Source organism: Pipra filicauda, unplaced genomic scaffold (genome assembly GCF_003945595.2).
Source record: "Pipra filicauda isolate LSUMZ 115617 unplaced genomic scaffold, ASM394559v2 scaffold508_size1329835_pilon, whole genome shotgun sequence".
NCBI lineage: Eukaryota > Metazoa > Chordata > Aves > Passeriformes > Pipridae > Pipra > Pipra filicauda.
In genome coordinates, this window is record NW_024104652.1 from 1,093,125 (window position 1) to 1,104,807 (window position 11,683).

General features: G+C 46.2%; 1 protein-coding gene across 1 annotated transcript; it reads left to right on the forward strand.

Annotated features, from left to right (window-relative positions):
* The first annotated feature begins 1,512 nt into the window (after window positions 1-1,512).
* On the forward strand, window positions 1,513-7,860 carry TMX1 (thioredoxin related transmembrane protein 1). Its single transcript, XM_027744462.2, has 8 exons — window positions 1,513-1,685; window positions 1,805-1,920; window positions 2,905-2,950; window positions 3,485-3,613; window positions 6,057-6,102; window positions 6,192-6,293; window positions 6,618-6,687; window positions 7,031-7,860. The coding sequence occupies exons 1-8, from the start codon at window positions 1,513-1,515 to the stop codon at window positions 7,207-7,209; spliced, it is 861 nt and encodes a 286-aa protein (XP_027600263.2). The 3' UTR covers window positions 7,210-7,860.
* The last annotated feature ends 3,823 nt before the right edge of the window (window positions 7,861-11,683 follow it).

Below are 11,683 nucleotides of genomic sequence, written 5' to 3' on the forward strand. Positions count from 1 at the left end.
CAGGGGTAGCCACAGCTTCTCTGGGTAGCAGCAGAGAAGCTGTGCTCCATGACCCCGGGGTGATGCAGGGATTGGGATTTTCCTCAGAGGAGAATCTCTGAGGCTGCCCTGGATGGGACAATCACAGGCACATGGACAGGTTGGGCAGAGAAGGGATTAAGAGCAGCCCTCTGGAGAAGGACTTGGGGGTGATGGTTGATGACAAATTCACCATGAGCTGGCAGTGTGCACTCTCAGCCCAGAAAGCCAATGGGATCCTGGGCTGTATCCAGAGGAGCACGGGCACCAGGTTGGAGGAGGGGATTCTCCCCCTCTACTCTGCTCTGGTGCGACTCCACTTGGAATACTGTGTGCAGTTCTCGTGTCCCCAACATAAAAAAGACATGGAACTGTTGGAACAAGTCCAAAGGAGGCCATGAAGTTGTAATAAAGACAGGCTGGGAGAGCTGGGGGCATTCAGCCTGGGGAAGAGCAGGTTGTGTGGAGACCTCATAAAAGCTTTCCAGTATCTGAAGGAGCCTGCAAGGAAGCTGGAGAAGGACTATTTGTCAGAAGCTGCAGTGACAATGATTGTGTATCAGAAATACTGTGGCCAGCAGGACTAGGAAAGTGATTGTCCCCCTGTGCTGGGCACCGGTGAGGCCACACCTCGAGTGCTGTGTCCAGTTCTGGGCCCCTCAATTAAAGAAGGGCATCGAGGGGCTGGAGCGTGTCCAGGGAAGGGAACAGAGCTGAGGAAGTGTCTGGAGCAGCAGGAGCAGCTGAGGGAGCTGGGGGGGCTCAGCCTGGAGAAAAGGAGGCTCAGGGGGGACCTTCTGGCTCTGCAACCCCCTGACAGGAGGGGGGAGCCGGGGGGGTGTCGGGCTCTGCTGCCAGGGAACAAGGGACAGGAGGAGAGGGAACAGCGTCAAGCTGTGCCAGGGGAGGTTTAAGTTGGCCATCAGGAGGAATTTCTTTACAGAAGGGGTGATTGGACATTGGAAGGGGCTGCCCAGGGAGGGGATGGAGTCCTCATTCCTGGAGGTGTCCAAGGAAGGACTGGAGGTGACACTCAGTGCTCCGGGCTGGGGGACAAGGTGGGCATCGGGCACGGGGGGGAATCCATGGCCTGGGAGGGCTTTTGCAACCTCAGTGATCCCGGGACAAAGCGTAATGGGTAGAAATCGAAGGAGGAGAAATTCAGGATATTGGGAAGGAATCCTTGGGGGTGAGGGTGGGGAGGCCCTGGCACAGGTTGCCCAGAGAAACTGCGGCTGCCCCTGAATCCCTGGAAGTGTTCCAGGCCCAGGCTGGACAGGGCTTGGAGCAACCCGGTCTAGTGGAAGGTGCCCCTGCCCACGGCAGGGATGTTGGAATGAGACAATTACGGTTCCTTCCCACCCGGACCACTCCGGGATTCTCTGGGATCCACCGGGACCCCCGGACCCACCTCCCCGCGCACGCGCGGCCCCTGAGGGCGGCGGGGGGCGTGTCCCGCGTGACGCGGCGGGAAGGAGGGCGGAGCGGCCCAAGATGGCGGCGCTGGGGCGGCCGCGGGCCCCGCTGAGGGCTCTGCTGTGGGCTCCGCTCTGCGCTCCGCTCTGCCTGGCGCTGGCGGCCGCCGCGCTGGGCAAACCCAGCCCCGTGAAGGTGCTGTCGGACGGCATGTGGCGGGATCTGCTGGAGGGCGAGTGGATGGTGGAGTTGTGAGTGGGGCAGCGCTGCCGGGGCGGGGTGTGGGGTGCGGGGTGTTTGTGTGCGTGTTTGTCTGGGTGTGTGTGGCGGGGTCTGTGGTGACAGGGTTGTGCTTCCTCCGTCCCCACAGCTACGCCCCGTGGTGTCCCGCCTGCCAGAACCTGCAGCCGGAGTGGGAGAAGTTTGCCGAGTGGGGAGAGGACCTGGGGGTGAACGTGGCCAAAGTGGATGTGACGGAGCAGCCGGGTGAGAGGGGCTGGAGGGGGCGGCGGGGGATGCTCGGCTCGAACAGCGGTGCTTGTGGGAGATAAACTGAATTAATAGGGAATAACGCGAGTCTTTAACTCATCTCCACCAAAGGTAGGTTGCTGTGTGGCTAAACGCTCTGATTTTGCTTAATAGAGTCACGGAATGGTTTGGGTTGAAAGGACCTTAAAGCCCATCTCATTCCACCCCTGCCATGGGCAGGGACACCTTCCACTATCCCAGGTTGCTCCAAGCCCCGTCCAACCTGGCCTCGGACACTTCCAGGAATGAGGAATTCACAACCTCTCTGGCCAACCTGTGCCAGGGCCTCACCACCCTCACAGGGAGCAGACAGTCAGATAATAGATAAAATAAAAAAAAATAAATTAGATAACCTATCATTCTCTTTATGTATTATATTTTTTTTTAGAGAAGTGATGTGAAGGATTTCAAGCAGATTTTTGGCCCTACTTTTTGAGCAAAGCTGTGGCTTCAGCCTTCCCTGTAGCAAGTCCCTCCCTTGGTTGGCAAAAGGGAGTGCAAAGAGTTTGCTCTCCCTCTGCTCCATCTCACTTATCTCCGTGGGGTTTTAAACATGGTGTTCTCCATGCTGATCCCTTTCTCCAAAGTCACAGCATTTTTGAAACTTGCCTCACTTGGGTTATTTTCTTCAAGGTTTTTGGAGGTTGCAGATCATGTGGGGAAAGGAGTCTCTCTCTGAGGAGCTACAGCCCCAAAATAGTCAAACAGAGCAGTTATCCCTGGACATCTCTTTTTTTTCCCCATGGAAAAACTTCCTTGCTCTTTGTCCAGGGACAAATATCTTTTAGGCCACGTGTACTATGATAGGCACAAGGCTGTGTTTTATTGCATATAAAGGTTGATACCTGGGGGTGCCACTGCCTGTATTTGGTTTATAATAACATTTCTTGCCTTTTCTTGCACAAATCCCATGCTTTTCTCAAAATTCCTGTTTTCCTACAGGATTAAGTGGCCGTTTTATCATCACAGCTCTTCCTACCATTTATCAGTAAGTATTGAATGCAATGGGATTTTTTGGAGGAGATTGGACATTTTTTTTTCCCTTATTTTTTGGGACAAATAAACGAGGTTCATTATGCTCTTTAAGAATGGGAGGTACTTTTCACTGTCTTACCTTCTGTGACCTTATGATACTGCCAGATGATTTCCTTTCCCCTCAGGCCTTATTTATCCTGTCTTTTCATGGGTGTTTCTGTTTTGCAATCATGTCTCTGTAGGTTGATCTTTAATGCAGCTGTGTGGCAAGTGCTTTAGGAAGATCATTATCTTTTTTCTTTATGGAATCACAGCCTAAAGCCAGCCAAGATATTCGTGGGGTCAGTATTCTGGGAGTAACTTGTAATTAAGGCGTTTGGAAAAGATTTTAGAGGCAATATCAACTAAAGAATTAAAACTGACTAAGTAATTAAATATATATAATAATAGACAAGATGGTGGGAGGGAATTTGTTGAGTGGAAGCAAATGCTCCATGCTTGAACCATATAAGAGAAAGGATTTTTTTTTGTTGTTGTTGATTTACAGCTGCAAAGATGGAGAGTTCAGGAGGTACCAGGGTGCAAGAACTAAAACTGACTTCATTAACTTCATCAACGACCAGGAATGGAAATCTATTGAACCAGTGTCCTCGTGGTTTGGTCCTTCCTCTTTCCTGTAAGTTTTGGGTTGGTTTTTGTCAGAATTTGTTGCCAGACATGCTGGGATGGGTGTCACAGGTGTGTCACACCTGCTGCTGCCTCCGTGGGAGCAGCTCCATGCTGGAATGTGAACCTGGTGGGTGAGTGTCCTGCCTCCTCCTCAGCTCTGGGAGGGTTGGCACCATAACAGAGGTGACCTGAGCCTTGGCACCGTGGCAGAGGTGTCCTGAGCATTGTTATCATGGCAGAGGTGACCTGAGCATTGTCATTGTAGCAGAGATGTCCCCAGCATTGTCACCATAGCAGAGGTGACCTGAACATTGGCACCAGGGCAGAAATGTTCCCAGCACTGTCATCATAAGCAGAGGTGTCCTCAGCATTGTCACTGTGGCAGAGATGTCCTGAACGTTGTCATCGTGGCAGAGGTGACCTGAATATTGTCATCAGAGCAGAGGTGACCTGACTGTTGCCATTACAGCAGAGATGTCACCATGGCAGAGGTGACCTGAGCATTATCATTATAGCAGAGGTGTCCCCAGCAATGTCACCATGGCAGAGATGTCCCCAGCAATGTCACCATGGCAGAGATGTCCCCAGCAATGTCACCATGGCAGAGGTGTCCCCAGCATTGTCACCATGGCAGAGGTGTCCCCAGCATTGTCACCATGGCAGAGATGTCCCCAGCATTGTCACCATGGCAGAGGTGTCCCCAGCATTGTCATCAGAGCAGAGGTGACCTGAGCATTGTCACCAGGGCAGAGATGTCCCCAGCATTGTCATCATGGCAGAGGTGACCTGAATATTGTCATCAGAGCAGAGGTCATCTGAACATGGTCACCATGGCAGAGATGTCCTCAGCAATGTCACCATGGCAGAGATGTCCCCAGCAATGTCACCATGGCAGAGATGTCCCCAGCAATGTCACCATGGCAGAGATGTCCCCAGCAATGCCACCATGGCAGAGATGTCCCCAGCAATGTCACCATGGCAGTGGTGACCTGAGCATCATCACCATGGCAGAGATGCCCCGAGCAAGGTTTACTTTAAGGCTTGAAAGAGTTGTAGGTGACTGTGTTGTTTTATTAAAGTCTTGTAGGTGACTTGCTGACACTTGAAGTTACTTAATGAGGCAGTGAGACGTTTTGTCCATTGAAATTCTAGGAATTTTCTTTCCTTCCCGTATCTGAAAGGGCCTACAAGGGTGCTGGAGAGGGATTCTCCCTCAGGAACTGTAGTGACAGGGCAAGGAGTAATGGGTTCAGACTAAAAAAGGGGGAATTTAGGTTGGATATTGAGAAGAAATTCCTGGCTGTGAGGGTGGCGAGGCCTTGGCACACTTGCCCAGAGAAGCTGTGGCTGCTCCTGGATCCCTGGAAGTGTTCCAGGCCAGGTTGGACAGGGCTTGGAGCAACCTGGGCTAGTGGAAAGTGTCCCTGCCCATGGCAGGGGGTGGAATGAAATGATCTTTAAAGCCCCTTCCAACCCAAACCATTCTGGGATTCTAAACGAACAATAAAAAAATGGGAAATAATATAGCAACATAGTTGTACATATGGGCTGTTGTTTAAAACAATGTGTCTGCAGCAAAGTTAAAAGCAGGGTGAAGCCCGAAGGTTTCTTTGTTAAAGGAAAAGTGAAGGCTGAGAAGAAACACTGTCTTTGGAATTGTTTCAGGTTTTGTGGCTTTGGGGGGCTTTGAGTTGGTGCTGCATGTGCTGTGTGGTGGTGTCAGAGTAGCTGAGGCACTGAGTGACAAGGCACGCTGGGGACACCGTTGGTTGAGGCAAATGAACCCGATTGTTTGTGGTTTTTCCTCTGTTAACGTTCGTTTTATGAAGTGTCTGAAAATTTACATCTTCCAGGAAGCTCGGCGTTGTTACTTTGTGTAACAGCACTCACAGTGCTGTTTGAATCTTCAAACTGTGTGGTTGTTCTCCAACAAAATACTGTCCCACACCAAGGAATGTGTGAAACGGGGCATTAATTTAGGATTACCAAGTTTTCTATTATTTTTTATATTCGGACACTAAACTTAAATGTGTCTGAAGATCTCTCAGTTCTTCTATAACCTGATTTTTTTTTTTAATAGCTTAATTTTTGGTTTTAATAAAATCTCCCAGTGCTTCATTCCCAACGTCTTGAACAGAATTCCAGCTGGCTCCTCATACACCGTTGGTCCAAATGTCACTTAGAACATAAAAGTAACTTGAAAGTTGAGAAAGTTTGTGAATTTGTAGCAGTCCGTATGTGGAAGATGATACAAACTGATACCAAAAGTAGCTGGATGGGAAAGGGGTTTATTGAAGTAAAGACAAAACAGAAAATATAAATGAATTGTTAGAAAGGAAACTAGACAAGGACATGAAGTTCAGTGTGGGAATAAGTTAGGGAAATCAGAATATACAGGTTTGGGACTGACTTAAAGATGTTTTCAGTTTCTTTTCTCTGCTTTGTTCCAGGATGAGCAGCATGTCAGCTTTGTTCCAGTTGTCCATGTGGATCAGGGTATGTGCTTACATCTCTCCCTCATTTTATCTTAACAGACGTGGTATTCAGCTGTTCTTGGAATGATTCTCTTGTCTTTTATTCCATAGCATGGCCATGGTTATTTAACAGAAAACCTTGGAATACCGGTCTGGGGCTCCTATGCTATTTTTGGGTTGGCAACTCTGTTCTCAGGACTGATCCTGGGACTGGTAAGTGAAGCATTTGGAACAGACTGTGACCACTGTGTGTTACACTTGTGCTGCCTTCACCTCAGTGGTTAACAGTTGTTTTTGGGATACACTGAGCTGGAACACAGGGATGGGGGAGCAGGATGAAGCCCCCATAATCCAAGGGGAAGTGGTCAGTGACCTGCCACACCCCTGAGGCACACACAGGGGTGGGGCTGGGTGGGATCCATGCCGGGGTAGCAGTAAGTAAATGGTTGGACTTGATCTTAAAAGTCTCTTTTCCAACCCAGATGATTCCGTGTGCAGAATGTTTGGGGGTTTCAGCTTTGACTCCTTTGGTTTCAGATGATGGTGTTCCTGGCTGACTGTATCTGCCCCTCCAAAAGGCACAGACCAGCACAGTACCCTCAGTCAAGTAAGCCCCCTGTAAACTTTTAATTCAGTTTGTTAAATCTATGAAATAAATATTGGTGCAGAACTTGTGTGTGCAGGACCTGAGACTGAGCGCGGGGCTTTGCGCCTGTGATTGACGCTTTGCTGGTTGCCCTTAGGGTTGTAGTGGGTTTGCATTTAGCTAAACTTTTAAAGGACTTTGTTTTTTTAGGAGGTAGAAGAATGCTTTTAGAGCATTTTCATACCTGCAAGACATGAAGTTCCACATGGGCAGGGAGGGAAAAGTTTTGAGCGGAGCTCCCCGTGATCGCCCGCGATGCTAAAAAATGTTTATTTGTGTGTGTGTGTTTCCCTTTCTCCTCAAGGAAAACTGTCTCCAGAGGCAGGTGAGCTGCTGAAAAAGCTGGATGAAGAGCAAGAAGCAGACGAGGAAGATAACTCAGATGATGAAATGGAGGGCAAAGAGGTGTCCAACAGAGACTCGTCACCGAGGGCTGTGAGGCAGCGCCTGGCGAAAACGGCTGCTCCACTGGATAAATCTTAGCTGGATTTGTGAGCAGGATTAGTGTTTGAGTCATCAACTCAAAGGGAGATAAATGTCAAATCCTTCAGCTTGAAGAGAAGAATGACTCCTGTCTTGGTAATGTGGATGCATTTCATGAAGTCAGAAAAAAAACCAAACCCAAACAAAAATAGAGGCATCTTTGGCGTCAGGTATTTAAAAGTAAAACTTGCTGTTGCAAACGGCTGGAACTTCTCCTGCCTGAGTGCAGGGAAGTGCCAAGAAATCATTGATGTGGCTCCTGGAATGACTTGTTCTCTAGGGATTATTTTTACCAGGATGAAAACCAGTGGACTTGTTGCATGAGGGGAACATTAGCAAGGAAAATGCACTAACCTGTTTGGTGTCAGGGTGTTCAAAAAGGGTTTTCTCAGTCTAAATCTCACCTAGTTGTGCTCCGAAGAAATGCTGAGGGGGAAAAGTCCCTTCAGTTATGGGACACGTCCCAGGCTTTTTTCTGTGACAAAAACTGCTTTTTGCTACGACAATGAGAGCTACAAACCCCCAGGTTTTTGTCTTACAGGAGACCATGGCACAAGCACTCTGTAGCAGGATTCTCTGGCTGACTAGAAACCTGCTATTGGCATCATTTTTCTTTTAGAAAAGGCTGTAGAAAACTGTATGAGCTTCTTGGCAAAGTAGTTCTCTTGAAAGAAAAAAAAAAAATCACAAATAATAGCACCATGAAATCTTGTTTGTGACTCCAGGTGGGAATAGTTTACATGCAGGGTCCTCTGTGTGAATCCTCTCCACTCTCCCTGCTGGATGGCAGTAGGACTCTGGCTCATTTTTAATACATCATCAGTGATTTCTACTTAATCAAATTTTACTGCAAAATCCAGGCAGGCTTTACCTGGCCTGAAGTTGAAATAACAGCTTCCTAATTTCTTCTACAGAAACATTTTTTTTTTTCCCCTGTTTTCACAAAACCATTTTTTTGAACCATATACTTTAATTTTTTTCCTCTTAAGAAAAAAAATGTAGTTTACTGTTTTCTGTGTGGTATTTGTTTTCACTCTGTATAGAAATAAAAAGAATGCACATGCCCATTGGACCAGTGTTATCTTGTAAAGAATTTTCCATATTCTTTTAATTTCCAAAATATTTGCAAGGGAAGGGTTACCCTAAAACTGAGCACGTTAAGATTTTTTTATTATTATTATTTTTTTTTTTGGACAAACCCATTCTTGCTGGTTTGTTTTTTGTTTGGTTGTTTTATTGTTTGTAGTTAGTTGGTGGGTTTTTTTTTAAATTGTTCTTCTGAGTGGGTTTGCAGGACTGGCACTTGATAAATCTGTGTCAATAGTAAACTTGGGTTTGGGTATTAACACAGCAAACTCAGAAATGCTATGAAATGATAGAAATGATATTTTCCCTGCAGCTCTAAATCCCTGCTCCCCCAGTGAGTGTTAAGAAGACAAACAAGGAGCTTGTAATGAACAAGGAATATTGGGAAATCCAATATTTGGAGCTCCAGCAGGTGAATCAGCTCATAAATAGTTAAGAATATATAATAATGGGTTTTTTTAGTCAGTCTTGATGACTCCTTTGTAAGGTGCATTTTAAGTGTATGTGATAAAACATAACTCATGGAAAAAAAAAGTGATTTAGTTATCCAAATATCTCAGTGAATCTTCCAAATTGAGACGAATGAGTTGTTATGTCTTGGATCTTCCTCCTTTGACTTTTTCCCTGGTTTTTTTTTTCCCCTTTCCTGAACGTTGGTGCTCTGGAATGACTTCAGGGCTGGGTTGTGTGTTTGGGAGATGGAACTGATGTTTGAAAGGGTCCTTTGGGTTAAAACCTGAGCGTTCCTGTCATTTTTCTTTTTTTTTTTAAAGATAAAACTTTTCCTGGTGTTGGAACAGAGACCACTGTGTGCCAGAAATGCCTTTGAGGTGTTGGGCTTGTGGGGTTGCCTTAAATTCTCTGAGAGTTTAGATTTTAGCCTCTGTAAATAAAGCAATAAATCCATGATATGCTGAGGAGAACCAGTAGCACCATCTCTGATAAATGGTGTGTTTTTTAGTGTTTGGAGAGGGCTTGAGAAGGCAGGACACAGAAATGCTGTAGCTGTTTTTAAGGAATTGAGCTCAAAGCTGAACTGTATGTGCTCACTGCACTTGGAATATATTTAAATGTAGCTTTTATAGGTGGAGGGTTTTCTAATTTTTTTCACTTACAGCGAAACTTTGTTCAATATACAGAGTATATGCTGATAACTTTGAGTTGGAAAAGAACAACCAGCCTTTTCTTTGTCATGCTGTGCTTGTAGACTCCTGGTTGAACAAGAACTCCCAGCACTAATTTTACCTTTTCCCTTTGCACACTCTTCTCACTGCCCTCCCTGCCTTAGGCAAGCAACCAAATCCCAAACCTGCCTCTCAGGGGTGAGTGTTCCCAGTTGCTGGAATCCAGCCTCTGTGTAACTTCTGCAAGCATTAGCCATAGGCAGCCTGGTTTTGCTACTCTCTGTAGATCTTCCCATTCATCTTTTGCATAATGTTGTGCTTTGGTCCTGTGAATATTGAAGTTTTTTGCTGTCTTTTTTTTTAAATAATAATAAAAAAAAATCTCTCTATTCCAAAGATGTTTACTGAGGCTGAGTGAAGGTTGCAATGTAACACAAGTGTAAGAGCCTGTCCTTTGTGTGTACTGATGATGCTTGAAAACCAGTTTGAGCCTGTTTCATTTCAGAAGGAATTAATTACCTGTAACAAGACTTTTTTTTTTTTCTTTTTTTTTTTTTTTTAAATGTTTCGGAGAGTCTTCAAGTAAAAAAATAACCACCATCTTTGGATTCCTGTGTTTGTGTCTTCTTTTTTCGAGCCAGTGTCTTGCTGTTTAGTGATGAACCAGCTGTTTCCATGGATAAAAATTGTAACACTGCAGCTGAAAAATATCTTTGTGATAAATCTTTTTGAAAAGATGAGTTTGAATAATAGTTCAAACTAAAGCTGCACCGGGGTGCTTGTGTTTTTTAGTCAGGACTGGTTTGGGTACCTCCTTTTGATTAAATGGTTTGGGAAGGAGCTTTCGCTCATCCCAGGCCTGGCCAGCAATGGTAATAAAATGGGTTTATTGTGTAGCAAAAAAAGGTGGGCTGGAGTTGACAAATGGGGTTTAAAATCCCTTTTTTTTTTTGGTGACTGTTTTCTGTAGTTACGTAAAACGCCTGCAGATGGTGTTTCAGCTGCAGACGACCCCTCCCTCTCCCACCTCCACAGTGTATCCAGCCCCAGGAGCTGAAGGGATCAACACCGCTGCATTAATCTTGGAGTGGGAAGCTTAATTCAGAATTGTGGGAGCTCTGAAATGAAAGAGGAGGGAACAAATCCAGGCAAGGGATGCTCAGGGCACTGCTGAGTAACACTCCCGGTGCCACCTGTTTTCCTGTTCCCTGTTCTTTTCCTTCATCTCTGCTCCAGGAGTGAGTATGGAGGATGTGGTAGGTGCAGTCTGAATGTGTGGGGTTTTCTGGGAAAGTGCAACAGTGCTTTTAGTTGCTCCCCAGCAGGAGTGAGGAACGGGCATTGCCTGGGGAATTAAGTGGATGCTCGTACAAACCTCACTTCCCTCCTCTGCCACTTAATATATGTAACAGAAAATAGCAGCCACTCCTAAGGAAAAAAACCAACCAAGGAGAAAGTCAAACTGAAGTGTATTTAGGTGTTAAATTGGTTGGGACCAGCCTGGTGAGAAACAAAGAAGCAGCTGTGTGTTGTTGGCAGTCGGTGTTTGCCAGATTGCCAACATCAGCTGCAGGTTTGGTTTGGAAATCAGGGCTTTCAGTTGGGACAAAGACTGATGGAAGGAGAAATTTCAGTGTGTTATAAACTATTGCAGTGTTTAGAAACACCCAAGTACAATCTCAATTTTGAGTTGTTTTTGTTTTTTTTTTTTTTTCTGATTTAAGAAGAGGGAATTATATCTCTTCTAGGTGTCTTGTTCCTTGTTTGCATCATCTGGAGTTCCTGGTTTGATTTGAAACCACCATCACCTTTGGCTCTTCCCTGAGTTTTATTTCTTGGCTGATTCCCTACAATCCACCCTTGGACCAGCTTTTCTTTACCTTGAAAAGTCCTTACCTTGCTGTGGGCTTTAACTTCAGCAACTTTCTAGAAGAGATCCTGCCCTTTTCCTTCACTTTTCCCTATTTAGCTCTTTAAACTTTCCAGACACAAGTTTCATTTCTGTTCAGCATTGCGTATGGAATTTCTCTTTAACTGCCTGGCAGATCCAGAAAGCTCTGGAATACCAACTCTTAGGTCCTAAGAGTTCCACCTTCCCCAGGTAGGTGCCCAAAAGCCAGGCAGGAATGCTGGGAACCAATACCAAGGGATTGAGTGGATGTGGACTCTGTGTGTGACTGATGTCCCTGAAGTGAGGGCAGGCTCTGAAATCCCTGTGAACAGCAGAGGGGGGGGGGGAAAGGCACCAGTGAAATCTCCTGGAT

Coding starts and splice junctions, on each gene's coding strand:
- TMX1 (XM_027744462.2), top strand. CDS start 1,513: ATGGCGGCGCTGGGGCGGCCGCGGGCCCCGCTGAGGGCTCTGCTGTGG. Junction 1,921..2,904: donor GGATGTGACGGAGCAGCCGG/GTGAGAGGGGCT, acceptor GTTTTCCTACAG/GATTAAGTGGCCGTTTTATC. Junction 6,103..6,191: donor AGTTGTCCATGTGGATCAGG/GTATGTGCTTAC, acceptor TTTATTCCATAG/CATGGCCATGGTTATTTAAC.